Source organism: Euprymna scolopes, chromosome 30 (genome assembly GCF_053919585.1).
Source record: "Euprymna scolopes isolate OS-2025 chromosome 30, ASM5391958v1, whole genome shotgun sequence".
Lineage (NCBI taxonomy): Eukaryota > Metazoa > Mollusca > Cephalopoda > Sepiida > Sepiolidae > Euprymna > Euprymna scolopes.
Genome location: NC_136511.1, coordinates 36,306,610 through 36,334,067, shown reverse-complemented (window position 1 = coordinate 36,334,067; position 27,458 = coordinate 36,306,610). Strand labels below are relative to the sequence as shown.

General features: G+C 31.4%; 1 protein-coding gene across 2 annotated transcripts in view; it reads right to left on the bottom strand.

The window, feature by feature from the left end:
- LOC145254742 (anaphase-promoting complex subunit 5-like) overlaps nt 1-27,458 on the bottom strand; it is a 66,291-nt gene that overhangs the window by 26,990 nt on the left and 11,843 nt on the right. For both annotated transcript variants that reach the window (XM_080113481.1, XM_080113480.1), the window contains 7 exons: nt 26,960-27,072; nt 24,380-24,554; nt 23,107-23,167; nt 8,575-8,676; nt 5,438-5,643; nt 2,969-3,050; nt 1,285-1,359 (listed from right to left, as the gene is read on the bottom strand). In XM_080113481.1, coding sequence (XP_079969607.1) covers nt 1,285-1,359; nt 2,969-3,050; nt 5,438-5,643; nt 8,575-8,676; nt 23,107-23,167; nt 24,380-24,554; nt 26,960-27,072 — 814 coding nt within the window. The remainder of the gene's footprint in view (nt 1-1,284; nt 1,360-2,968; nt 3,051-5,437; nt 5,644-8,574; nt 8,677-23,106; nt 23,168-24,379; nt 24,555-26,959; nt 27,073-27,458) is intronic.

Genomic DNA, 27,458 nt, shown 5'->3' with positions numbered 1-27,458 from the left:
AAATATGTATATAGTTTATAGTAGTACAGGGTAGAACTGTATTTGTTACAGTTTAGAGGAAATTGATAGAAAAGTAGATGTGTTAGGGCTTGACGTAACTAGCTGATTGATCAGATCGGCCCCCTCCGACCACCCGTCTAGCCTTGTAGGAAGCCAAAGTGGAGTGTTGCAACTGATATCTTTAATTTCCCTAGATATCAGTTGCTCAGCCACCAGGATCCTTTTCTGAGTCATTACAGGTCGCCACCCATGGCCAACAGGTAGCCCCTTACACTAATTACCTCTTATCCCTGAGTGGCCTCTGGCTTTGATAAGTGATGACCTGTGCAAGCCATGGAAATCTGTCTATAGCTGAATAAGAAGATTACAAATTACAAAGACTAAGTGGAAACCATGCTCATAAGATATTATTTCATTAGTATTTAATACAGTAGTAGAGTTTTATAATGATGATAATGCGAAACTACATTGTGAATGGCAACCGAAATGCAATGTTTAAATCCCACATCTTATTGGTCCATTCTGTATGAATGTAAGAATAATGGCTAAACTAAAGGACCATTTTTTTTTTTTTTACAAAGGAGTCACCACTTATCAAGGCCCGAAGGCCACTCAAGAATAAGGGTTAATGAATGTTAAGATGATAGTGTAGTAATTATTTATGGTCTAGATGGGGGAGAATTTAGATTATTTAAGGGGACGGCTCAATAAGAACTTAGATTTCAAGGATAGATATTGTAATTAGCTGGGCAGTTCTAGGAAAAAAAACCTTTCTTCATGGAATCTGCATTTAGATTTAGGCACAAATAGAGAGTGGGAGGAAATTATTGATAATGGTTGTAGGTAATCGAGTTGTTTTTGTGAAAATTTGGCAAGGGGGGGGACCACAGATTAGAGCTCAGACAAGCACTAGCCATGAAAATAATGATAGAACATAGACAGGTTCGCAACGTCTCTTTCGTAGGAAAGAAGTGGCAGGGAAGAGAAAAGAGCATCACCTACAAGGTTATGAAACCAGTTTTTAACTATCAAGGCAGGATAAGACGTACTGAGCAGCTCCTTCCCAGATGTAGCAACAGTACTATATTTTAGGACGTACTTGGCTCTTATACAGATAGAAGATTGCATCAGTAGTGAGATATCTACTGGAGCAGTAGAATGATCCATTTTTCCAGCGATCTTGGCAATGGATTTATAAGTAATATAAATAAAACCCTTGTAAGACAATATCACTGCATGGTTTCAGGTAAAACGATGAAAGTAAAGAAAAAAAAAAAGTCTTACCGGGAGTGAAATTTGCCGTTTCATGAGTTTTGCTGTCTCCGCACTTCCTTCATCGGCCAATCTATGAAGCCAAACCTAGAAGATAAAATTAGAAAATGTCAGTCATTACTTGTTTATCATGGATGTGAATACACCCATGTGAAAATTGTAACAACAGTTTCTATTTAGCAAGAAAATAACTTAGAAAAATGGACTTTTTATAGTCATAGAAAACTGTTTCACTATATTACAGCTTCTCACGGTAGCTAGACATGGTAAGTGTTTCGAGCTGAAATTCAAAACCAAACTACTTGTACAGTAGCCAGCAATCTTTCCCATCTGATGTCACTGTTAAGTTAAGGAAATTAATTTTCTATATTTGTTTATATTACCGGTTGCAAAGAGAATTCTATTCTAATTAGAAAGACTAATTGAAATTACAAAGACTAAGTGGAAACCATTCTGATAAAAATATATTTTGAGGAAATTATCTATTCAGTTGGTAAGAAATGTTCTTGGTGTTGATAATCATAATGATAACCAATCTAATTATGGAAAAAAAAAATCATCCATTCTTGGCAATTCCGTCTAGAAAAGAAATGAGTAAAGGAATCGTTTAAAAATCAAAGTACTGACTTGTTACCCTACTACGCTGAACTAAAAACAGAACAGAAGGATAAGTCTCTGTGCTAACTGCAGTTCACTGTTTTTATAAACTTATTAAAAAACAATGCCTTTTCTCTTAAGTTTGAAAAAACATATACATACACTTTTGGTTCTTGGCCAGAGTTTCTACTATATCAAAAACAAAAATAAAGAAAAATCTGTATGTACATACACGTGACAAAATGAAATCATATTCCAAAAATCATGTAAATTGGTCAAGTAGTTTTATTTTTAAATAAGAAAATCAAATTTTATAAGTAACAGAAGAGTAGCGAGTGGTTGTCTTGTTTTTTGCCATTTTGAAAACAATCTAAAAACAAAACAAAGGGAGATAATCCGATAATTTAAACTTCCGAGATTTATATTGTAACTAGCAGGGTACCTGGTGTTAGGTTGTTAAAAAAAAAAAAAATGCAACCTGGGTGCCATCGGAAATCAGTATTCAGAAAAGAATACAGGCTAAATAAAAACAAAATTGTTAAGTTTGAACAAAAAAGGAGTTTTACTGACGAGAAACAGACGTGTACTGATCAAATTTTGCCGTCATCATCAAAGCATTGTTGTACAGACTCCCCCCACACACATACAAAAATAATTTTTATGATGTACCCGTACCAAAAATCCTGTAAATTGATTAAGTAGTTTTAGAAAAATCATCTTTAAGCAAATTTGAGTTTTTCCAATGCTTACCTCTCATCGTGTTAAGAATGACCTTTTTAAACTCACAAGTTTGAATTATTTGGAATTATCTCCGTTCTTCCTTCAGACTGTTTTCAAGATAGCATTCGAGATTGTCTCTCATAGTCTAACGATAAAATTTTATTTTCTTATTTAAAAAGAAAACTATTTGATCAATTTACATGATATTTGGTGTATGCTATTTTCTTTCTGTCATGGTTACATACATGATACCATGTTTTTCTTTTTTAGGGAATTCTAGAGAAGAATCAAAAATAGAAAAAATGGGCAACAAAATGATTAGTTTTTGAAAGTAAAAGAACAAAAAAAAGAAAAAAAAAGAAAGCAAGTTCAGACTTACTAACGCATGCTGCAGACATATATGGTCATTGGTTTCCTGAGCCATCCGAATGGCTTCCCTCAATGCTGCTAAAGCCTGCTCTCTAGAAAAATACATCAAGACATTTACATTGAAAATATTGCAAAAGAAAAAAAGATATAAAAATAATGTACACACATTCAAATATAATTTTTGTTTTAATAAAATAGAAAACTAGTTTGTCTATTGTATTGAAGACAAATCGAATTATTGGATAGATGGTTAGAAAGAATGAAAAACACAATTTTAATTAACCGCAAAAATTGGATTTATTTCTTGCGCTAATGGTGACATAAAACAGTTCATTTCAAGTTTACACAACAGCACCCTAATTTATATATTGCTTATGTAAACGTAATCTTAGAAGTAATTTTCATATTGCTGTGCAAAAAGATAATTCATTAATTAACTAATAGCGGGACCTGTGGAAATTCCACAGGGGACTCATTCATATGTAATATTTCTGCACTTTTCTTTTTAAAGAATTATTGAAAACATATTTAAAAATCTTTAAGTAAATAAGTTCAATAAATCACTTCATAATAGAAATACTGAAGAACAATAAAAATGAAGGAACCAATTTGCTTTGTGACTGCTTCCGGTAGCAGCCACATCAGAAGTTAGGAAGTATGTTAGCTAACTATAACCACATAATTTGTTATCGTTTTATTTTTCTAATTCACCGATTGTTTTGATTTTAATTAAATAAATAGTTCTGTTCAGGAATATTGTTTTTATTTTGTAGACAAATATTTAGCAAGTCGATAAAATTCAGAAATGTCAATGATAATGGATTTCCCTTCATTATGATGGCAAGAGAATTACTTATACGCCAATATTGATTGTGAAATAAAAACAAAGTTTTCTTAGGCAAATACATTTCTTTGATTTACTCATCTTTTTGAAAATAAATTTGTATAAAAGTTACCATATTTATCAATACTGTGACACAATAAGCACATTTTAGTGGCATTCCAATTATAGTGCTGAAAAAGCTTCAAGCAGAACTAGCTCCCATACTTACAAAGCTATTTAAGGAGAATTGCTTCCCAACACGCTGAAAAATCTCATCAGTATGCCCTGTATTTTAAGAAATTAGGTGATCGGTCATCTCCCTCCCGGTACAGACCAATAAGCCTTCTGTGCATCATGAGTAAGTTGCTAGAATCTGTGTTAAATAGAAAAGTAGTCAACCACCTCAGCAAATATAACCTTAGTGACACACAATATGGTTTCCGTTCTGCAAGATCTACAGCGGATGTGCTTACCGTTATATCTCATAGGATTAGCGAATCTCTCGACTGAGGCTTCCTGCCAGGGCAATTGCTCTGGACATATCAAAGGCCTTTGATAGGGTATAGCACAAAAGTCTACTTCACAAGATCTCCAGCTACGGTATAGCTGGAATGTGCTCTCAATTATTAAATCATTTCTCTCTGATAGGTTCATAAGAGTAGTGGTTGATGGGCAGAAATCAGAAGCTTACAGTATTAATACTGGCGTCCTCAGGGGTCCATCCTGGGTTCAACTCTCTTCCTGATTTACATCCATGATCTTCAAATTCACATCCTTAGATCATGCGTGGACATTTATACTGACAACACTACCATCTATGACTGCACATCAAAGACCGTAAATGACTAAGTTCTCTCTCCTCTGATCTTGAACATGTGGTACAATGGGGAAAAAGTGGCTAGTTACTTTTAATGCATCTAAAACCAAGCTTTTATCTTTACATCATCAATGTTCTAATCCTCATCTGGCATTAATTGAAATGAATGGCTCTCGTTTTGGGGAGGCTCCAGGTTTTGACAAGCTTCTGGGCTTACCTTTACTCCTGATCTTAAATAGAACACGTACATCAAATCCGTTGCCAAGGTCACTGGAAAAATGGTGTGATTCTTCTATTGATCCAGTAGATCCTTTTATCGATCCAGTATATATCTACCTGCTGATGTAATTCTTTACCTATATAAATCCAGGTACGTCCAAGGATGGAGTATTGTTTCCAGGAGTTGCTAGAAAGACTTATCCTGCCTTGACAGAGTTCAAAATAGACTTTGTAGTCTAGTAGGGGATGCCCTTTTCTCTTCCCTGCAACTTCTTTCTCACAGAAGAGATCATTATTTTCATGGCTAGTGCTCATCTGAATTCCAAGTTATGGTCCTCCCTTCATTAAACATTCACAAGAAACACTCGTCTAGCTGAAAACACTATCAATAATTTCCCCCACTCTTTATCTGTGCCTAAACCTAAACGTAGATTCCATGAACAAAGCTTCTTTCTATGAACTGCACACCTGTGGAACTCTTTTCCATTTTCCTGCTTTCTAACTGACTACAATATGGCCGTCTTAAAGTCCAATGTGAACAAATTCTTGATGAGCTGTTCCCCTTAAGTAATCCAATTTACAAAATTTATAATAACTATATTGTCATGAATGTGACATACTTGTGTCCAAAATTAAAGTGCAATGCTGCCAAGTTCAAAGCCGCACATCGTCTGTTGACATCGTCCGTGCTGTCCTTCGTCTTAAACTGTTGGACGCCAGTTAAGTCAGTTGATGGCAGGACATAACGATCAAAATAATGGTAAAGGTTGTGCGAGGCTGTACAGAACTCCTTCACACGAGCGTTGTTCAGGTAACTGAGAAAATGCTACAAAAAAAAAAAAAAAACACAAAAAAATAAGACATTTATAAAACAAAAGAAAAAAAACAAGAAAAAAACAAAACAAAAAGAAATTAGAAGACATTTACAAGACAAAAGAACAAATCAGATTTGCAACAAGTTTTTAATGACCCTTTGGTATGTTATAATACTTATCCTTAACTCTATAATAAAGACCAAGGTGTATAAAATAAATGTCCATACTTTCATCATGCAAAAGTTAGTGAGTAAAACATGTGCCTTTTTCTAATCTTCAGATGAAATCATTTCAAGTGGTGAAGACATGCGAGAAAGAAACAATATATCGTTCTATAATGATCATCACAGAAATCAAAATCCACATACTATATTTAACGCACACACACACACACATAAATATGTCCTCCAATCTATAATGAAGACTAATATATAGGAGACCCAACATTGCTCAGGATCGAATTAAAATCAAATGTCCCACACTTTCAATACTTTTATTGTCATCGAAATCAAGGAAATCATGTTTTTCAATCAAAGTGATTGATTGCTTGCTCTAGTTGGGGACCCACCACAATGCACCGGAAGGAAGCTTCATATGTCTCCCTGCAGTGACTTAGTCCAAAATGGATTGAAGCCTACGTTGCACAGCAGAGAACATATTGTTGATTCTTTAAAATTATTTATATATAATGGCTTGAATTTAAGTTTCAAATGCAAAAGTTCATGGTTCAATTGTGCTTTAAACAGAAATATTAATGTCGAAAATGACTGTCTTATCAAAAAACCTACTATTGATTTTTATATGCTGAGCCCTTTTGCTTGTGTGGTGATAAAATATCTCAAATACACTTGTGATGTTAGGCTAAGAGTGTTAACTTTGGTCAAAATCAGACTAAAAACTAAGAAGTGAGAGTTACGAAAATGACACAAATAAACACAATGTCAACTCATAAAAAAAAGAAATAGAGAAAAATTAATATTTGTCAATTGCAGACATCACTAAATATATTCCCAATGATTGTATTTTTTTATTATTAGATATGATGATGTCTATATTACAATAACCAAGAATATATTAAGCTATATGAATTAAAAGGTGCATTATTTCACTTGTTCTTGTTAAGTATATGAGGACTTTTGTGATACTCTTACACTTCTGGGGAATCTCGTTTGGTAAATGCTGTAACTGATTGTAATGTGAAAATTATTGTTAAAAAGAAACAAACGTTTTTGTAATAATTATTTTGATCTTTTTCATTTGTAATATAAATTCATTTCGAAATATTTCTTCACACTAAATTATTCAAGATAGGATATGTGGCTGAGACTATTCAGACGTTGGTTAAAGGGTACAGGTCATGTTAAGGTTTGGAGTTTAATCTGGAGAAAAGACATCCAGACCGATGGTTGCAGAACTTGACGCAAGATACCTAAAGAAACCTGGAAGGCAAAACAGAGTAAACAAAATGAGGAAATGAGTTTGAGAATTAAAATTGATAACGAAAATTCATCATCACATTCATATTATTTGGATTCTTTGGACGACTGTTCTCATCTTGAATTTCGATCAATGTAACCTCTGACCTTCTTTAAGTGGATCTTGTCAAACTCAGGAATGTTTCTATCGAACTCGGGAATTTGGATGGAATTTCAAACGGAACCCTTTATTTAATTCACAGAGGTAGCATGCTCTTGTTCCATCAGCCATGACTGGATAGAGGTCCCAAGTAATTTGTAATTGTATTTTTAGATCGTCCACACTGAGAATTGAACCTTCAACCTTCAGAAGAATATCCCTTTTACAATTGATTTTTCCAAGTACATTAACCACTGTGCCACGGGCCCTTGCAGACAGTTCTAGCATGAATTTTAAGAGCCTTAAATGTAATTTTATTTCTAGTTGTAAATATCACTATTTATTACTAATTATTATGACTATATATTACTGTGTGTGTGTGTGTGTGTGTGTATATATATATATATATATATTTATTTACCAGTGGTGAAAAAAACGGACTAGAATTCTGACAAAGCTAGTCGGATATTTCCTCTTCTTTTTAAGGCTTTTCCTCTAGCTGAAACAATATGTAAACTCATTCTGGACTCACAGTAATAAATTTCCTATACATATATATATATATATATATATATATATATATATATATATATATATATATATGTTACTGTATACGTATTGTTTTTATTTATTACTGTATAAACATAATTTTATTTCCAGTTGTAAATATCACTATTACTAATTATTAAGACTATATATTACTGTCTGTGTGTGTGTGTATATCTATATATCTATAAAAGTGAACGTACGTGTCTGTCTGTCTGTCTGTGTACATTTCCCTACGCAATAACTCTGTCAATTTTTAGTCTATAGACTCGAAATTTGAAATACCGGGTACTGAGATTTGGGAAAATCGATGTGACGGGTGTCAGCCAGAAATTTGGCTGTTAAGGGGTCAAATTTCAACGATTTGACCTTTAAGAACTCTACCAAACTCCTCCGACAATTTTGGGTCTAGACACTTGAAATTTTAGATATAGGTTCCTTGAACCTGGATCTAACTTAATAAAGTGATTTGAGCCTGAAACTATAAATTTTAAAGGGTCATAATAGGGGTCAAATTAAAAAAAAATTTACTCTTTTTTTTTTTTTTGCTCAGCATACACCTCCAAACACCCGGGCAATGCCGGGCTGAAATGCTAGTATATATATATTTATATGTTATTGTATACGTATTGTTTTTACTTATTGCTGTATACAGTTCACATCATCTGAAACGTGAAAATGACACTCAAGATGAGAACAGTACTCCGAAGAATCCAAATAATACGAATAACCAATCCTCACCTTAAAAATTCAGAAACGTTTCATCATTCCAGTCATATGATAATAGATTAAAACAAAGACAATGAAGCATCTGTACTTACGGCTTCAGAGAGATTAGGATTTTCCTTGAGAAGGTCTCGTATGCGTTCTTGCAGTTCAGTTGGTGAGGCAGCCTCAGTAACATTATGATGTATCAGGAATGCCTGGATAGGAAGAGAGTTAAAATAAATTGTTTTCCGAAAAAAAAAAAAAAAAAGTCTCTCCCACCCTTATCCCCATCCAGTGAGGGTTGAGGACATGTGTTGCATGGAGAGAAATAGTATGAGAATGATACAATCAATGTATAATGTGAGTTTAAACAGGAGAGATTAAATCTAGAGAGTATAGAGAGATGTATGCATAAGAGCAAACTTTGGTGATATGACCATGTTGAAAGAATGGATGAGAGTTCTTACAGATGTAGAACAGTTGAGGTAACAGGGTCATTTCACACTAATTAGACAAGGAAGATGTGAGGGAGCATCATAAGAATGGACTTAAGAGAAAGAAGGATAAATAAAAGCCTGGCCAGAGATAAGTTAGTTTAGAAGTCAGTTTCTAAAAGCTAGCAAAGACATGCCAGCATGTAAAACAGACATTAAACTGATTGATTCATAGAGAGATCATGCAACATACATGTTTGAATAGCGAGGTGGGATGGGGGGGCATCCGGCTGGGCGTAAAATATATTTTAATTTGTCCAGATTTCGTATATTTTTTTATATTTTTAATATAAATACTTGTTTATCGTCGTCTGAATATGACCTAATTTGTTTGTTTTTTATTTCACTTTCACGGTTTTCTGCATTGCTCTTGGCTTCTCCAATCTCATAAATATTTATTCATAGTGTTTGGTCTGGTCATTTTGTTTTACGTCATATCAACCCTTATCGAGTTTAATCATTTTGTCGAAAGTGTTTCAAGTTCTTTATAACTTTGAATATTTATTCATAGTGTTTGGTCTGGTCATTTTGTTTTACGTCATATCAACCCTTATCGAGTTTAATCATTTTGTCGAAAGTGTTTCAAGTTCTTTATAACTTTGAATATTTATCCATAGTGTTTAGTCTGGTCATTTTGTTTAACGTCATATCAACCCTTATCGAGTTTAATCATTTTGTCGAAAGTGTTTCAAGTTCTTTATAACTTTGAATATTTATTCATGGTGTTTGGTCTGGTCATTTTGTTTTACGTCATATCAACCCTTATCGAGTTTAATCCTTTTGTCGAAAGTGTTTCAAGTTCTTTATAACTTTGAATATTTATTCATGGTGTTTGGTCTGGTCATTTTGTTTTACGTCATATCAACCCTTATCGAGTTTAATCATTTTGTCGAAAGTGTTTCAAGTTCTTTATAACTTTGAATATTTATTCATGGTGTTTGGTCTGGTCATTTTGTTTAACGTCATATCAACCCTTATCGAGTTTAATCATTTTTTCGAAAGTGTTTCAAGTTCTTTCTAACTTTGAATATTTATTCATAGTGTTTGGTCTGGTCATTTTGTTTTACGTCATATCAACCCTTATCGAGTTTAATCATTTTGTCGAAAGTGTTTCAAGTTCTTTATAACTTTGAATATTTATCCATAGTGTTTAGTCTGGTCATTTTGTTTTACGTCATATCAACCCTTATCGAGTTTAATCATTTTGTCGAAAGTGTTTCAAGTTCTTTATAACTTTGAATATTTATTCATGGTGTTTGGTCTGGTCATTTTGTTTTACGTCATATCAACCCTTATCGAGTTTAATCATTTTGTCGATAGTGTTTCAAGTTCTTTATAACTTTGAATATTTATCCATAGTGTTTGGTCTGGTCATTTTGTTTTATGTCATATCAACCCTTATCGAGTTTAATCATTTTGTCGAAAGTGTTTCAAGTTCTTTATAACTTTGAATATTTATTCATGGTATTTGGTCTGGTCATTTTGTTTTACGTCATATCAACCCTTATCGAGTTTAATCATTTTGTCGAAAGTGTTTCAAGTTCTTTATAACTTTGAATATTTATTCGTAGTGTTTGGTCTGGTCATTTTGTTTTACATCATATCAACCCTTATCGAGTTTAATCATTTTGTCGAAAGTGTTTCAAGTTCTTTATAACTTTGAATATTTATTCGTAGTGTTTGGTCTGGTCATTTTGTTTTACATCATATCAACCCTTATCGAGTTTAATCATTTTGTCGAAAGTGTTTCAAGTTCTTTATAACTTTGAATATTTATTCGTAGTGTTTGGTCTGGTCATTTTGTTTTACATCATATCAACCCTTATCGAGTTTAATCATTTTGTCGAAAGTGTTTCAAGTTCTTTATAACTTTGAATATTTATTCATAGTGTTTGGTCTGGTCATTTTGTTTAACGTCATATCAACCCTTATCGAGTTTAATCATTTTGTCGAAAGTGTTTCAAGTTCTTTATAACTTTGAATATTTATTCATGGTGTTTGGTCTGGTCATTTTGTTTTACGTCATATCAACCCTTATCGAGTTTAATCATTTTGTCGAAAGTGTTTCAAGTTCTTTATAACTTTGAATATTTATTCGTAGTGTTTGGTCTGGTCATTTTGTTTTACATCATATCAACCCTTATCGAGTTTAATCATTTTGTCGAAAGTGTTTCAAGTTCTTTATAACTTTGAATATTTATTCATAGTGTTTGGTCTGGTCATTTTGTTTAACGTCATATCAACCCTTATCGAGTTTAATCATTTTGTCGAAAGTGTTTCAAGTTCTTTATAACTTTGAATATTTATTCATGGTGTTTGGTCTGGTCATTTTGTTTTACGTCATATCAACCCTTATCGAGTTTAATCATTTTGTCGAAAGTGTTTCAAGTTCTTTATAACTTTGAATATTTATTCATAGTGTTTGGTCTGGTCATTTTGTTTTACGTCATATCAACCCTTATCGAGTTTAATCATTTTGTCGAAAGTGTTTCAAGTTCTTTATAACTTTGAATATTTATTCATAGTGTTTGGTCTGGTCATTTTGTTTTACGTCATATCAACCCTTATCGAGTTTAATCATTTTGTCGAAAGTGTTTCAAGTTCTTTATAACTTTGAATATTTATTCATAGTGTTTGGTCTGGTCATTTTGTTTTACGTCATATCAACCCTTATCGAGTTTAATCATTTTGTCGAAAGTGTTTCAAGTTCTTTATAACTTTGAATATTTATTCATAGTGTTTGGTCTGGTCATTTTGTTTTACGTCATATCAACCCTTATCGAGTTTAATCATTTTGTCGAAAGTGTTTCAAGTTCTTTATAACTTTGAATATTTATTCATAGTGTTTGGTCTGGTCATTTTGTTTTACGTCATATCAACCCTTATCGAGTTTAATCATTTTGTCGAAAGTGTTTCAAGTTCTTTATAACTTTGAATATTTATTCATAGTGTTTGGTCTGGTCATTTTGTTTTACGTCATATCAACCCTTATCGAGTTTAATCATTTTGTCGAAAGTGTTTCAAGTTCTTTATAACTTTGAATATTTATTCATAGTGTTTGGTCTGGTCATTTTGTTTTACGTCATATCAACCCTTATCGAGTTTAATCATTTTGTCGAAAGTGTTTCAAGTTCTTTATAACTTTGAATATTTATTCATAGTGTTTGGTCTGGTCATTTTGTTTTACGTCATATCAACCCTTATCGAGTTTAATCATTTTGTCGAAAGTGTTTCAAGTTCTTTATAACTTTGAATATTTATTCATAGTGTTTGGTCTGGTCATTTTGTTTTACGTCATATCAACCCTTATCGAGTTTAATCATTTTGTCGAAAGTGTTTCAAGTTCTTTATAACTTTGAATATTTATTCATAGTGTTTGGTCTGGTCATTTTGTTTTACGTCATATCAACCCTTATCGAGTTTAATCATTTTGTCGAAAGTGTTTCAAGTTCTTTATAACTTTGAATATTTATTCATAGTGTTTGGTCTGGTCATTTTGTTTTACGTCATATCAACCCTTATCGAGTTTAATCATTTTGTCGAAAGTGTTTCAAGTTCTTTATAACTTTGAATATTTATTCATAGTGTTTGGTCTGGTCATTTTGTTTTACGTCATATCAACCCTTATCGAGTTTAATCATTTTGTCGAAAGTGTTTCAAGTTCTTTATAACTTTGAATATTTATTCGTAGTGTTTGATCTGGTCATTTTGTTTTACGTCATATCAACCCTTATCGAGTTTAATCATTTTGTCGAAAGTGTTTCAAGTTCTTTATAACTTTGAATATTTATCCATAGTGTTTGGTCTGGTCATTTTGTTTTACGTCATATCAACCCTTATCGAGTTTAATCATTTTGTCGAAAGTGTTTCAAGTTCTTTATAACTTTGAATATTTATCCATAGTGTTTAGTCTGGTCATTTTGTTTTACGTCATATCAACCCTTATCGAGTTTAATCATTTTGTCGAAAGTGTTTCAAGTTCTTTATAACTTTGAATATTTATTCGTAGTGTTTGGTCTGGTCATTTTGTTTTACATCATATCAACCCTTATCGAGTTTAATCATTTTGTCGATAGTGTTTAACGTTCTTTATAACTTTGAATATTTATTCATGGTGTTTGGTTGGTCATTTTGTTTTACGTCATATCAACCCTTATCGAGTTTAATCATTTTGTCGAAAGTGTTTCAAGTTCTTTATAACTTTGAATATTTATTCGTAGTGTTTGGTCTGGTCATTTTGTTTTACATCATATCAACCCTTATCGAGTTTAATCATTTTGTCGATAGTGTTTAACGTTCTTTATAACTTTGAATATTTATCCATAGTGTTTAGTCTGGTCATTTTGTTTTACGTCATATCAACCCTTATCGAGTTTAATCATTTTGTCGATAGTGTTTCAAGTTCTTTATAACTTTGAATATTTATCCATAGTGTTTGGTCTGGTCATTTTGTTTTATGTCATATCAACCCTTATCGAGTTTAATCATTTTGTCGAAAGTGTTTCAAGTTCTTTATAACTTTGAATATTTATTCATGGTGTTTGGTCTGGTCATTTTGTTTTACGTCATATCAACCCTTATCGAGTTTAATCCTTTTGTCGAAAGTGTTTCAAGTTCTTTATAACTTTGAATATTTATCCATAGTGTTTGGTCTGGTCATTTTGTTTTATGTCATATCAACCCTTATCGAGTTTAATCATTTTGTCGAAAGTGTTTCAAGTTCTTTATAACTTTGAATATTTATTCGTAGTGTTTGATCTGGTCATTTTGTTTTACGTCATATCACCACTTATCGAGTTTAATCATTTTGTCGAAAGTGTTTCAAGTTCTTTATAACTTTGAATATTTATTCATGGTGTTTGGTCTGGTCATTTTGTTTTACGTCATATCAACCCTTATCGAGTTTAATCCTTTTGTCGAAAGTGTTTCAAGTTCTTTATAACTTTGAATATTTATCCATAGTGTTTGGTCTGGTCATTTTGTTTTACATCATATCAACCCTTATCGAGTTTAATCATTTTGTCGAAAGTGTTTCAACTTTGAATATTTATTCATGGTGTTTGGTCTGGTCATTTTGTTTTACGTCATATCAACCCTTATCGAGTTTAATCATTTTGTCGAAAGTGTTTCAAGTTCTTTATAACTTTGAATATTTATTCATGGTGTTTGGTCTGGTCATTTTGTTTTACGTCATATCAACCCTTATCGAGTTTAATCCTTTTGTCGAAAGTGTTTCAAGTTCTTTATAACTTTGAATATTTATCCATAGTGTTTGGTCTGGTCATTTTGTTTTACATCATATCAACCCTTATCGAGTTTAATCATTTTGTCGAAAGTGTTTCAACTTTGAATATTTATTCATGGTGTTTGGTCTGGTCATTTTGTTTTACGTCATATCAACCCTTATCGAGTTTAATCATTTTGTCGAAAGTGTTTCAAGTTCTTTATAACTTTGAATATTTATTCATGGTGTTTGGTCTGGTCATTTTGTTTTACGTCATATCAACCCTTATCGAGTTTAATCATTTTGTCGAAAGTGTTTCAAGTTCTTTATAACTTTGAATATTTATTCATGGTGTTTGGTCTGGTCATTTTGTTTTACGTCATATCAACCCTTATCGAGTTTAATCATTTTGTCGAAAGTGTTTCAAGTTCTTTATAACTTTGAATATTTATCCATAGTGTTTGGTCTGGTCATTTTGTTTTACGTCATATCAACCCTTATCGAGTTTAATCATTTTGTCGAAAGTGTTTCAAGTTCTTTATAACTTTGAATATTTATTCGTAGTGTTTGGTCTGGTCATTTTGTTTAACGTCATATCAACCCTTATCGAGTTTAATCATTTTGTCGAAAGTGTTTCAAGTTCTTTATAACTTTGAATATTTATCCATAGTGTTTGGTCTGGTCATTTTGTTTTACGTCATATCAACCCTTATCGAGTTTAATCATTTTGTCGAAAGTGTTTCAAGTTCTTTATAACTTTGAATATTTATTCGTAGTGTTTGGTCTGGTCATTTTGTTTAACGTCATATCAACCCTTATCGAGTTTAATCCTTTTGTCGAAAGTGTTTCAAGTTCTTTATAACTTTGAATATTTATCCATAGTGTTTGGTCTGGTCATTTTGTTTTACATCATATCAACCCTTATCGAGTTTAATCATTTTGTCGAAAGTGTTTCAAGTTCTTTATAACTTTGAATATTTATTCATGGTGTTTGGTCTGGTCATTTTGTTTTACGTCATATCAACCCTTATCGAGTTTAATCATTTTGTCGATAGTGTTTCAAGTTCTTTATAACTTTGAATATTTATCCATAGTGTTTGGTCTGGTCATTTTGTTTTATGTCATATCAACCCTTATCGAGTTTAATCATTTTGTCGATAGTGTTTCAAGTTCTTTATAACTTTGAATATTTATCCATAGTGTTTGGTCTGGTCATTTTGTTTTATGTCATATCAACCCTTATCGAGTTTAATCATTTTGTCGAAAGTGTTTCAAGTTCTTTATAACTTTGAATATTTATTCATGGTGTTTGGTCTGGTCATTTTGTTTTACGTCATATCAACCCTTATCGAGTTTAATCCTTTTGTCGAAAGTGTTTCAAGTTCTTTATAACTTTGAATATTTATCCATAGTGTTTGGTCTGGTCATTTTGTTTTATGTCATATCAACCCTTATCGAGTTTAATCATTTTGTCGAAAGTGTTTCAAGTTCTTTATAACTTTGAATATTTATTCGTAGTGTTTGATCTGGTCATTTTGTTTTACGTCATATCACCACTTATCGAGTTTAATCATTTTGTCGAAAGTGTTTCAAGTTCTTTATAACTTTGAATATTTATTCATGGTGTTTGGTCTGGTCATTTTGTTTTACGTCATATCAACCCTTATCGAGTTTAATCCTTTTGTCGAAAGTGTTTCAAGTTCTTTATAACTTTGAATATTTATTCATGGTGTTTGGTCTGGTCATTTTGTTTTACATCATATCAACCCTTATCGAGTTTAATCCTTTTGTCGAAAGTGTTTCAAGTTCTTTATAACTTTGAATATTTATTCGTAGTGTTTGATCTGGTCATTTTGTTTTACGTCATATCACCACTTATCGAGTTTAATCATTTTGTCGAAAGTGTTTCAAGTTCTTTATAACTTTGAATATTTATTCATGGTGTTTGGTCTGGTCATTTTGTTTTACGTCATATCAACCCTTATCGAGTTTAATCCTTTTGTCGAAAGTGTTTCAAGTTCTTTATAACTTTGAATATTTATCCATAGTGTTTGGTCTGGTCATTTTGTTTTACATCATATCAACCCTTATCGAGTTTAATCATTTTGTCGAAAGTGTTTCAACTTTGAATATTTATTCATGGTGTTTGGTCTGGTCATTTTGTTTTACGTCATATCAACCCTTATCGAGTTTAATCATTTTGTCGAAAGTGTTTCAAGTTCTTTATAACTTTGAATATTTATTCATGGTGTTTGGTCTGGTCATTTTGTTTTACGTCATATCAACCCTTATCGAGTTTAATCATTTTGTCGAAAGTGTTTCAAGTTCTTTATAACTTTGAATATTTATTCATGGTGTTTGGTCTGGTCATTTTGTTTTACGTCATATCAACCCTTATCGAGTTTAATCCTTTTGTCGAAAGTGTTTCAAGTTCTTTATAACTTTGAATATTTATCCATAGTGTTTGGTCTGGTCATTTTGTTTTACATCATATCAACCCTTATCGAGTTTAATCATTTTGTCGAAAGTGTTTCAACTTTGAATATTTATTCATGGTGTTTGGTCTGGTCATTTTGTTTTACGTCATATCAACCCTTATCGAGTTTAATCATTTTGTCGAAAGTGTTTCAAGTTCTTTATAACTTTGAATATTTATTCATGGTGTTTGGTCTGGTCATTTTGTTTTACGTCATATCAACCCTTATCGAGTTTAATCATTTTGTCGAAAGTGTTTCAAGTTCTTTATAACTTTGAATATTTATTCATGGTGTTTGGTCTGGTCATTTTGTTTTACGTCATATCAACCCTTATCGAGTTTAATCATTTTGTCGAAAGTGTTTCAAGTTCTTTATAACTTTGAATATTTATCCATAGTGTTTGGTCTGGTCATTTTGTTTTACGTCATATCAACCCTTATCGAGTTTAATCATTTTGTCGAAAGTGTTTCAAGTTCTTTATAACTTTGAATATTTATTCGTAGTGTTTGGTCTGGTCATTTTGTTTAACGTCATATCAACCCTTATCGAGTTTAATCATTTTGTCGAAAGTGTTTCAAGTTCTTTATAACTTTGAATATTTATCCATAGTGTTTGGTCTGGTCATTTTGTTTTACGTCATATCAACCCTTATCGAGTTTAATCATTTTGTCGAAAGTGTTTCAAGTTCTTTATAACTTTGAATATTTATTCGTAGTGTTTGGTCTGGTCATTTTGTTTAACGTCATATCAACCCTTATCGAGTTTAATCCTTTTGTCGAAAGTGTTTCAAGTTCTTTATAACTTTGAATATTTATCCATAGTGTTTGGTCTGGTCATTTTGTTTTACATCATATCAACCCTTATCGAGTTTAATCATTTTGTCGAAAGTGTTTCAAGTTCTTTATAACTTTGAATATTTATTCATGGTGTTTGGTCTGGTCATTTTGTTTTACGTCATATCAACCCTTATCGAGTTTAATCATTTTGTCGATAGTGTTTCAAGTTCTTTATAACTTTGAATATTTATCCATAGTGTTTGGTCTGGTCATTTTGTTTTATGTCATATCAACCCTTATCGAGTTTAATCATTTTGTCGAAAGTGTTTCAAGTTCTTTATAACTTTGAATATTTATTCATGGTATTTGGTCTGGTCATTTTGTTTTACGTCATATCAACCCTTATCGAGTTTAATCATTTTGTCGAAAGTGTTTCAAGTTCTTTATAACTTTGAATATTTATTCATGGTGTTTGGTCTGGTCATTTTGTTTTACGTCATATCAACCCTTATCGAGTTTAATCATTTTGTCGATAGTGTTTCAACTTTGAATATTTATTCATGGTGTTTGGTCTGGTCATTTTGTTTTACGTCATATCAACCCTTATCGAGTTTAATCATTTTGTCGAAAGTGTTTCAAGTTCTTTATAACTTTGAATATTTATTCATGGTGTTTGGTCTGGTCATTTTGTTTTACGTCATATCAACCCTTATCGAGTTTAATCATTTTGTCGAAAGTGTTTCAAGTTCTTTATAACTTTGAATATTTATTCATGGTGTTTGGTCTGGTCATTTTGTTTTACGTCATATCAACCCTTATCGAGTTTAATCCTTTTGTCGAAAGTGTTTCAAGTTCTTTATAACTTTGAATATTTATCCATAGTGTTTGGTCTGGTCATTTTGTTTTACATCATATCAACCCTTATCGAGTTTAATCATTTTGTCGAAAGTGTTTCAAGTTCTTTATAACTTTGAATATTTATCCATAGTGTTTGGTCTGGTCATTTTGTTTAACGTCATATCAACCCTTATCGAGTTTAATCATTTTGTCGATAGTGTTTCAATTTCTTTATAACTTTGAATATTTATTCATGGTGTTTGGTCTGGTCATTTTGTTTTATGTCATATCAACCCTTATCGAGTTTAATCATTTTGTCGAAAGTGTTTCAAGTTCTTTATAACTTTGAATATTTATTCATGGTATTTGGTCTGGTCATTTTGTTTTACGTCATATCAACCCTTATCGAGTTTAATCATTTTGTCGAAAGTGTTTCAAGTTCTTTATAACTTTGAATATTTATCCATAGTGTTTGGTCTGGTCATTTTGTTTTACGTCATATCAACCCTTATCGAGTTTAATCATTTTGTCGAAAGTGTTTCAAGTTCTTTATAACTTTGAATATTTATCCATGGTGTTTGGTCTGGTCATTTTGTTTTATGTCATATCAACCCTTATCGAGTTTAATCATTTTGTCGAAAGTGTTTCAAGTTCTTTATAACTTTGAATATTTATTCATGGTATTTGGTCTGGTCATTTTGTTTTACGTCATATCAACCCTTATCGAGTTTAATCATTTTGTCGAAAGTGTTTCAAGTTCTTTATAACTTTGAATATTTATTCATGGTGTTTGGTCTGGTCATTTTGTTTTACGTCATATCAACCCTTATCGAGTTTAATCATTTTGTCGAAAGTGTTTCAAGTTCTTTATAACTTTGAATATTTATTCATGGTATTTGGTCTGGTCATTTTGTTTTACGTCATATCAACCCTTATCGAGTTTAATCATTTTGTCGAAAGTGTTTCAAGTTCTTTATAACTTTGAATATTTATTCATGGTATTTGGTCTGGTCATTTTGTTTTACGTCATATCAACCCTTATCGAGTTTAATCATTTTGTCGAAAGTGTTTCAAGTTCTTTATAACTTTGAATATTTATTCATGGTATTTGGTCTGGTCATTTTGTTTTACGTCATATCAACCCTTATCGAGTTTAATCATTTTGTCGAAAGTGTTTCAAGTTCTTTATAACTTTGAATATTTATCCATAGTGTTTGGTCTGGTCATTTTGTTTTACGTCATATCAACCCTTATCGAGTTTAATCATTTTGTCGAAAGTGTTTCAAGTTCTTTATAGCTTTGAATATTTATTCATGGTGTTTGGTCTGGTCATTTTGTTTTACGTCATATCAACCCTTATCGAGTTTAATCATTTTGTCGAAAGTGTTTCAAGTTCTTTATAACTTTGAATATTTATTCATGGTATTTGGTCTGGTCATTTTGTTTTACGTCATATCAACCCTTATCGAGTTTAATCATTTTGTCGAAAGTGTTTCAAGTTCATTATAACTTTGAATATTTATTCGTAGTGTTTGGTCTGGTCATTTTGTTTAACGTCATATCAACCCTTATCGAGTTTAATCATTTTGTCGAAAGTGTTTCAAGTTCTTTATAACTTTGAATATTTATCCATAGTGTTTGGTCTGGTCATTTTGTTTTACGTCATATCAACCCTTATCGAGTTTAATCCTTTTGTCGAAAGTGTTTCAAGTTCTTTATAACTTTGAATATTTATCCATAGTGTTTGGTCTGGTCATTTTGTTTAACATCATATCAACCCTTATCGAGTTTAATCATTTTGTCGAAAGTGTTTCAAGTTCTTTATAACTTTGAATATTTATTCATGGTGTTTGGTCTGGTCATTTTGTTTTACGTCATATCAACCCTTATCGAGTTTAATCATTTTGTCGAAAGTGTTTCAAGTTCTTTATAACTTTGAATATTTATTCATGGTGTTTGGTCTGGTCATTTTGTTTTACGTCATATCAACCCTTATCGAGTTTAATCATTTTGTCGAAAGTGTTTCAAGTTCTTTATAACTTTGAATATTTATCCATAGTGTTTGGTCTGGTCATTTTGTTTTACATCATATCAACCCTTATCGAGTTTAATCATTTTGTCGAAAGTGTTTCAAGTTCTTTATAACTTTGAATATTTATTCATGGTGTTTGGTCTGGTCATTTTGTTTTACGTCATATCAACCCTTATCGAGTTTAATCCTTTTGTCGAAAGTGTTTCAAGTTCTTTATAACTTTGAATATTTATCCATAGTGTTTGGTCTGGTCATTTTGTTTAACATCATATCAACCCTTATCGAGTTTAATCATTTTGTCGAAAGTGTTTCAAGTTCTTTATAACTTTGAATATTTATTCATGGTGTTTGGTCTGGTCATTTTGTTTTACGTCATATCAACCCTTATCGAGTTTAATCATTTTGTCGAAAGTGTTTCAAGTTCTTTATAACTTTGAATATTTATTCATGGTGTTTGGTCTGGTCATTTTGTTTTACGTCATATCAACCCTTATCGAGTTTAATCATTTTGTCGAAAGTGTTTCAAGTTCTTTATAACTTTGAATATTTATTCGTAGTGTTTGATCTGGTCATTTTGTTTTACGTCATATCACCACTTATCGAGTTTAATCATTTTGTCGAAAGTGTTTCAAGTTCTTTATAACTTTGAATATTTATTCATGGTGTTTGGTCTGGTCATTTTGTTTTACGTCATATCAACCCTTATCGAGTTTAATCATTTTGTCGAAAGTGTTTCAAGTTCTTTATAACTTTGAATATTTATTCGTAGTGTTTGATCTGGTCATTTTGTTTTACGTCATATCAACCCTTATCGAGTTTAATCATTTTGTCGAAAGTGTTTCAAGTTCTTTATAACTTTGAATATTTATTCATGGTGTTTGGTCTGGTCATTTTGTTTTACGTCATATCAACCCTTATCGAGTTTAATCATTTTGTCGAAAGTGTTTCAAGTTCTTTATAACTTTGAATATTTATTCATGGTGTTTGGTCTGGTCATTTTGTTTTACGTCATATCAACCCTTATCGAGTTTAATCATTTTGTCGAAAGTGTTTCAAGTTCTTTATAACTTTGAATATTTATTCGTAGTGTTTGATCTGGTCATTTTGTTTTACGTCATATCACCACTTATCGAGTTTAATCATTTTGTCGAAAGTGTTTCAAGTTCTTTATAACTTTGAATATTTATTCATGGTGTTTGGTCTGGTCATTTTGTTTTACGTCATATCAACCCTTATCGAGTTTAATCATTTTGTCGAAAGTGTTTCAAGTTCTTTATAACTTTGAATATTTATTCGTAGTGTTTGATCTGGTCATTTTGTTTTACGTCATATCACCACTTATCGAGTTTAATCATTTTGTCGAAAGTGTTTCAAGTTCTTTATAACTTTGAATATTTATTCATGGTGTTTGGTCTGGTCATTTTGTTTTACGTCATATCAACCCTTATCGAGTTTAATCATTTTGTCGAAAGTGTTTCAAGTTCTTTATAACTTTGAATATTTATTCATGGTGTTTGGTCTGGTCATTTTGTTTTACGTCATATCAACCCTTATCGAGTTTAATCATTTTGTCGAAAGTGTTTCAAGTTCTTTATAACTTTGAATATTTATTCGTAGTGTTTGATCTGGTCATTTTGTTTTACGTCATATCACCACTTATCGAGTTTAATCATTTTGTCGAAAGTGTTTCAAGTTCTTTATAACTTTGAATATTTATTCATGGTGTTTGGTCTGGTCATTTTGTTTTACGTCATATCAACCCTTATCGAGTTTAATCATTTTGTCGAAAGTGTTTCAAGTTCTTTATAACTTTGAATATTTATTCATGGTGTTTGGTCTGGTCATTTTGTTTTACGTCATATCAACCCTTATCGAGTTTAATCATTTTGTCGAAAGTGTTTCAAGTTCTTTATAACTTTGAATATTTATTCATGGTGTTTGGTCTGGTCATTTTGTTTTACGTCATATCAACCCTTATCGAGTTTAATCATTTTGTCGAAAGTGTTTCAAGTTCTTTATAACTTTGAATATTTATTCATGGTGTTTGGTCTGGTCATTTTGTTTTACGTCATATCAACCCTTATCGAGTTTAATCATTTTGTCGAAAGTGTTTCAAGTTCTTTATAACTTTGAATATTTATTCATGGTGTTTGGTCTGGTCATTTTGTTTTACGTCATATCAACCCTTATCGAGTTTAATCATTTTGTCGAAAGTGTTTCAAGTTCTTTATAACTTTGAATATTTATTCATGGTGTTTGGTCTGGTCATTTTGTTTTACGTCATATCAACCCTTATCGAGTTTAATCATTTTGTCGAAAGTGTTTCAAGTTCTTTATAACTTTGAATATTTATTCGTAGTGTTTGATCTGGTCATTTTGTTTTACGTCATATCACCACTTATCGAGTTTAATCATTTTGTCGAAAGTGTTTCAAGTTCTTTATAACTTTGAATATTTATTCATGGTGTTGTTCGGTTGTTTTGTAGTAAAAATGTTTTTGGTTTTGCAAAACATGATTGAGTTTTTGCAAAAAAGACCCCAAAAAACAATAACATCATTCTTTGGTGTAGTTAAGTCAGAAAGTCGATATCTTCAGGCTGCCTGATCTGGTAGCACAAAATTATGCATAATAATTTTTTTTGTAGATGTTTTTTTTTTTTTTTGTTACTGATTTTTAAGTCCAAAAATTCTGTTTTTCTGCGTTCTAGAAAAAGATGTTTGATAGTGAAAAGGAGAAAAGGTTAACGAATAAAGATTGAAATCTCAGAAGTATACGTATTTACAGCTAAGAAATTAATTTTTTACCTGATGTGTGATGTAATACTCAGCTTGTTTCTGGGATTTGTACGTTCCTGGAGGCGGCCAGCTGTCACAGAAAAAAAAAAACGATTATTATTTTTCTAGGGTCAATGTAAGGAGATCGAACAGAATATTGGAGTGTAAAACAAAACAAAATAAATTATGTTGTGCTACCAGAAGCGGTGACAAGGCAAATCATTTTTCACTTTTATTGTTCTTTAATATTTCTATTGTGAAGCGATTTATTGAAATAAAATAGAAAAGGGACATTATTGAAAAGTATACAATAAAAATTAACAAAATCACAATCTATACTCTAATAAATTTGCGTTTTGTGTGTACTGATATTCATATTAAAAACCCTTTTTTCTATTTATTAATAAACAAAATACAACTTTGTTATATATGGGTATATTTATGAATGCATAGAAATAAAATTATTGAAATAAAAATAACAAAATTTCAAACATCATAAAGAAAAAACGTATTCAATACATAATATTCCCAAAATAGTTGGCTTTGATTCTCTGCCGCCACACGAATTTTGCAGATGACTTTCGAAAAAGGCTAATTGTGTTATTTTTATTTGTATAATTTTGTTAATTTTTATTGTATACTTTTTAATGACGTCCTTTTATATTTCAATAAATCGTTTTATGATAGAAATACTGAAGAATAAAAAGGAAGGAACTGATTTTCCTTGTCACCGCTTCCAACAGTGATTCGCGTTGTCACCGCTTCCAACAGTGATTCGCGTTGTCATCGCTTCCAACGGCGCTATGCCAGAAGTTAGGAAGTACTTTAGCTGATTATAACCAATTTTTTTCATAGTTGTATGATTGTATTGAAATGCCCAGAAATTTTATTGGGGACTGATATATATTTATCCTCATCTTCATAGTTGTTGTTTCATGATGCTTCGACCGACTCATTCTCTGACCTTCTTCAGGTGGATTACCGCGACGAGTTAGGAATGCTGAGTCTCGTAACTGCATCCCCAGTAATTTCTACCTTCAATAGTTGTCGTCTCACCGCATTTTGGCCAACTTATCCTATGACCAGCTTTGGGTAGGATTGAAACCGCTACCTTCAGACAACACTCACCTGGAATCAGAGATTCAATGCTTCCATCCACTGCACCATGGGCCCCGAAGATGAGGATAACAATCCACAAATAAAAAATATACAAATTACTCATCTCAAACGATTTCAATAAAAAAAAATAATCAAAAGGATTGATGTTGAAAATTCAGTTTTTTGGGGTTGAAAAAAAACTTACAAGTCGGCCGTGGTCAAGTCAAAAGAGGAGTCAATGGAACTGATGGAATCATCTCGATTCTTATCCTTGTCAGCAGAAACGCTCATCATCTCAGCACTAAATCGGTTAAACAGGTTAACAACCTCGCTCAACGATAACATGTTGAAGGTGACCATCATTCTTCGTGCAAACAAACCTACAAAATAACAGGGAAAAACAACATTTATAATTATAAAAACCAAAAACAAATGAATTAAAAAAAAACAAAAACAAACCAAAGACAAAATTATAGCATTCTGAATTTTTGAGATGAACGATGACTGTTTATATTACTTGTACTGATTGGACTATTGTTCTCATCTTGAGTGTTAATTGTGCAACATTTCGGTCGGATTGACCTTTGACCATCCTCAGGCATGTTGGTTATTGTTTAAAAAAGAAAAGAGAAAAGTTACAAGTAATATGATATAAACAACATTGTAACAGTTTAGTGATGTTGGGTTTTCAAGGGAGGGGGTGAAAATGAAGTGCAATAAATCTGAGGAAATGAAAGTTATATGAATGGATTAAATAATGTTTGAAATTCTATACAGGTTCCCAAATTCGGTAGATGCACATCGACCAAAACATTGTGAGAAGAATATCCAAGATGAGACTAGTAATCTAAGCAATCCAAAATACCAATCCTTATCCCAAAAGTTCTGAAACCAAAGAACTTTAACTTTTTTGCTTATTATGTAATTACGCTTTTGGTGACTTTTTTTATATGAAAAAATCACTCCGGAGAAGAAGAAGAAGCAAGCTCACTCACTCACTCACTCACACACACACACACACACAAAAAAAAAAGTTGATGGATAGAAAAAAATTCATAACCACCTTAATTTTTCATATTTTCTTTTATTTTTTCAGAACATCTAGAGTAACCCTACTAAAGTCATCAGGAGTCGTTACACCACCGAGGAGAGGATATTTATCGTAGACTGATACTTTAGGTTGAATTCAAGTTTCAAATTTGTCAGCTTCTTTTGGGACACCTTGGGTGCTTATTCAGATTGGCACTTATAGCAATAAACAAAAATGGAGACAGATTTTTATGTTGCACCAAATTGTCACGGAATGAAGATTGTATATTCTTAAAATCACAAAAATTGATTAAGTAGATTTTCTTTTTATTTAAAAAAAAAAAAAAAATCTGCCGTTTCTTACCAATAAGTAAACGATGAGGTTATATTTTTTAAAAGAACATAAGGGGAGGTAATCAGTGATTATTTTGACAGTTTCCACATGCATTAGGGTTGCCTACCACTAATTTATTGATTATAATATGGACACTTTTTTCACTTCCATCAAAATAAATTAAATTTGATTTTCTTGAAAGCTATTTATCTTATTACATGATTTTTGGAATATTTCATCTTTGTCTCGTGACAAAACAAAACATAATTTATTATTTGAACAATTTCCTTAATCCATAGATTTTCGATGAAGGCTGAAAGTGTATATTTTATTTTTATTTTAAATCCATGCTTAAAATAACAGATTTAACCTATTTTAAATTTCAATTATCTTAATTTTATCTAAGCTAATTGGAATGTTGCGTTTTTTTTTATAAAAAAGAAAATCTTTCTACAAATCTTGCACCACCAAAAGATGAGGCAGAAATCTAAAATTCTCCATTCCCAAAGGATTATTGCCCGTTACTCTGGATGCTCCATCGAACAGAATCAAAATTTATCTTCAATGGTGAAATCTTCAACCAATCTGGATCCTAATAACATTCTCTCATTCTATTCAAGGATTATTATTCTATTTGGATACGAAAATCTCAAACTTTTTTGTTTCAACCCTTATTTTCTTTATGTCCCTTAAAAAGATTAATGTAGCTATTTACTATTAACGTGGAGATTAAAAAGATTAATGTAGCTGCTGAATAACAAAATTATTTCAAACCAGATTTGATATTTTGCTGATGACTTTCCTCCAACGAGATGAACCTACATCGAAAATCCATAGATTAAGGAAATTAATTTGAATATTGTATTCTTTGTTCAAATAATAAATTTTTGTTTTGAAAAATTATATTTTTCTGAATGAAATTTAAATATAAAAAGCTATAAATTTTAATTTGCTCCATCTAGTATATTGAGCAATTTTATTTGGCTGAGATTGTCTTATATAAAATACTAGCAGGGGTGCTCGGTGTTGCCTGGGTGTAAAAGAAAAAAAAACATTGGTAAGGAGGTAGGCTCGAACCTGAAGCCTTGAGACGAATAGCCTGACAACTTACCATGATGCTACGCAGGCAGAGAAGTGGGGAAGGGTGAAATTAAACGGTTAAAAAAACAGATGGTTAAATGAACGTGCACGTGTGGTTTTCTAGGTCAAACATCACGCCATAGTAGAGAAAATGAAATCACAGCAAATTTTGTAACATAATAAAAGATTCAGACGAACTCGTTTTGTAAATCGGACATTATAATCTAGGCAGTATATAAAAAGTTGTAAGAGAATAAAACGAAACGAGAATTATGAGGCTGTCAAAAATAAATGCCCGTCCATTCATTGATTTTTATGAAAATTATTTTTTCAACAACTTACCGAACAATGATGATTTATGCATTAAAGTCTCTGAGAAGTGTAAGAAATCATCTTGAAATTTGTTGAAAAATTCATTCAGTGCCCGAATACCTCCTTTGGCAATCAATGACAATCTTGAAAAAAAAAAAAAAAATTTAAATTTTTGCACTCATGTCAACATGTTACATGGAAAAGGGCTGTCCCCTCTCCGTGTAAATAAGAAGAATATTAGATAAGTAAAAATGAGATTAGGATAAGCCTAGAATCGAACCCTGTAGGCAAAGTTAAGAAATGGAATGTTAGAAATTAAGTCTACTGTTAATTCTTTTAGAAATCTGAATCTTAAATATGCCAGTAAAAGAATGAACAATGCAAGTTAAATTATATATATATATATATATATATATGTTTAAAATAGGTTAGATTAGAATTAAGGATTCTTTTGTTTGTCAAAGTGTGTTTGGACAAACATATGTAAAGCCACGTGAAATTAATCACGTTTGAAAACACACTTCTGACG